At 72.1% G+C, this 1,455-nt stretch overlaps 1 protein-coding gene across 1 annotated transcript in view; it reads right to left on the reverse strand.

The window, feature by feature from the left end:
• Nucleotides 1-1,455, reverse strand: part of RIBC2 (RIB43A domain with coiled-coils 2) — a 7,323-nt gene that overhangs the window by 1,294 nt on the left and 4,574 nt on the right. Inside the window, exon 4 of the mRNA XM_004676399.2 lies at nt 443-670. Coding sequence (XP_004676456.2) covers nt 443-670 — 228 coding nt within the window. The remainder of the gene's footprint in view (nt 1-442; nt 671-1,455) is intronic.

The following is a 1,455-nucleotide window of genomic DNA, read 5'->3' on the forward strand; positions in this document are numbered from 1 at the left end:
GCAGCTCCCGCCCTGCCCACGCTGGGCCCCAGCCGGGTGCACTTCAGCTGGCGAGCCTGGGACGACGCCCGCCGCGGCTTCTGGAACAAACGGAGGCGCCCGGGGCGCAGCATCCCCGCTCACCCCCTGCTCCAGGACCCCTCCCAGCTCTCATCTGAGGGCCCGCGGAGGCTGAGGGCTCCCCTGTGTCCTCCTCAGCCCGCTCGGGCTCTGCGCTCCTCCCCTCAGGTCCAGGCCGCCCTGTCACAAGCCCTTGCCTGGCAGCTGCCCGCCTGCCGTCCTCCACCGTCCTCCCGGGAGCTCCCCCTCCCCCCTTCACCGCCAGCCCCCTGATGGCTCCCCTCCCCAGGAGGCCTCTCGGTCCCCAGCCTCACACCCCCCACTGGGCCCCTTCTTAACTAGACCCCAAACTCGGGGGGGCCTCTGGGGGGCGTGCCCGCACCAGCTTCTCCTGGACTTGCTGCTTCTGCGCCAGGCGGATCTGGTCCAGCTGCTCCTGGCTCATGCCCTTCCAGCGGTCGGGAACCACGCGCTGGGGCCCCCGGGCGCTGGCCGCCTGCTGCGGGTTTTCGGACAGCAGGTCCCCGTGCAGCAGGTTGGCGAGCTCTGCCATGTTGTCCTCCTGTTCTTGTTTTTTCTCCTGGATTCTCCTTTCTGCTGACTCTGCAGCCTAAACACAGGGCGGGCGGGCCCGAGGGCGGCCAAAGCCCAGGCTGGCGAATGCCACCCTCGGCAGCAGGGACGGGCCGGCTGGGTGGGGGCCAGGACCACGAAGCTCGGATGGGCCCTGTCCGAAGGGACTCGGGAAGTCACCACTGGGGGCCGAGAGGGGCGGGTGAGAGCAAATCAAGTATCGCAGCTCTGCGCGCAGGCGAGCCCCGGAATGGCTGCGGCGGTGGTCAGAGGGCGTGAATAAGGAAGGCCCAGCGGGCCCGCCAACAGTGGGCCGAGGCGCGAGGGCGCGCTCCCCACTGGCCGGCGGTGGGGCCTGAGCAGAAGCCCTGCCCTTGGCCGCCCCTGAGAACAGGTGGCCGCAAGGCCTCCTGCAGCCGGCAGGCTGGTGCCCGGCTCCGCGGGCCGGGGTCCGTGTGCCGGCCTTTAAGTACGCGCCCCATCAGCTGACGCCAGGGGAGCCCCGTCCACTGCTCGGCGGCCCCCTCCGACCACAGGCACCACGTGCGCTGTGTGGTGTACACAGCCACGAGACTAAGGGCGAGGCCAGGGGAGTGTGGGCGGCCCCCGCCCCCCGCCCCCCAGCGGCTCCCGAGGCCGGACAGCAGCGCCTGCGAGAGCAGCCGGAGGGGCCGTTGCCCGAGAGCCTCTGGGACTTGGGGCCTCCCGGCCGCCGGCAGCTGGGGGGGCTGTTTGCAAGGAGGAGGGCAGAGGCGGCCGGGACGGGAGCCAGAGCCGCGCCCCGCGGCTCCCATCACAGAACAGTGGCCCCAGCCAGCGCGG

This window comes from Condylura cristata, unplaced genomic scaffold, assembly GCF_000260355.1.
Source record: "Condylura cristata isolate star-nosed mole 26May11 unplaced genomic scaffold, ConCri1.0 scaffold00004, whole genome shotgun sequence".
NCBI classification, from domain to species: Eukaryota; Metazoa; Chordata; class Mammalia; order Eulipotyphla; family Talpidae; genus Condylura; species Condylura cristata.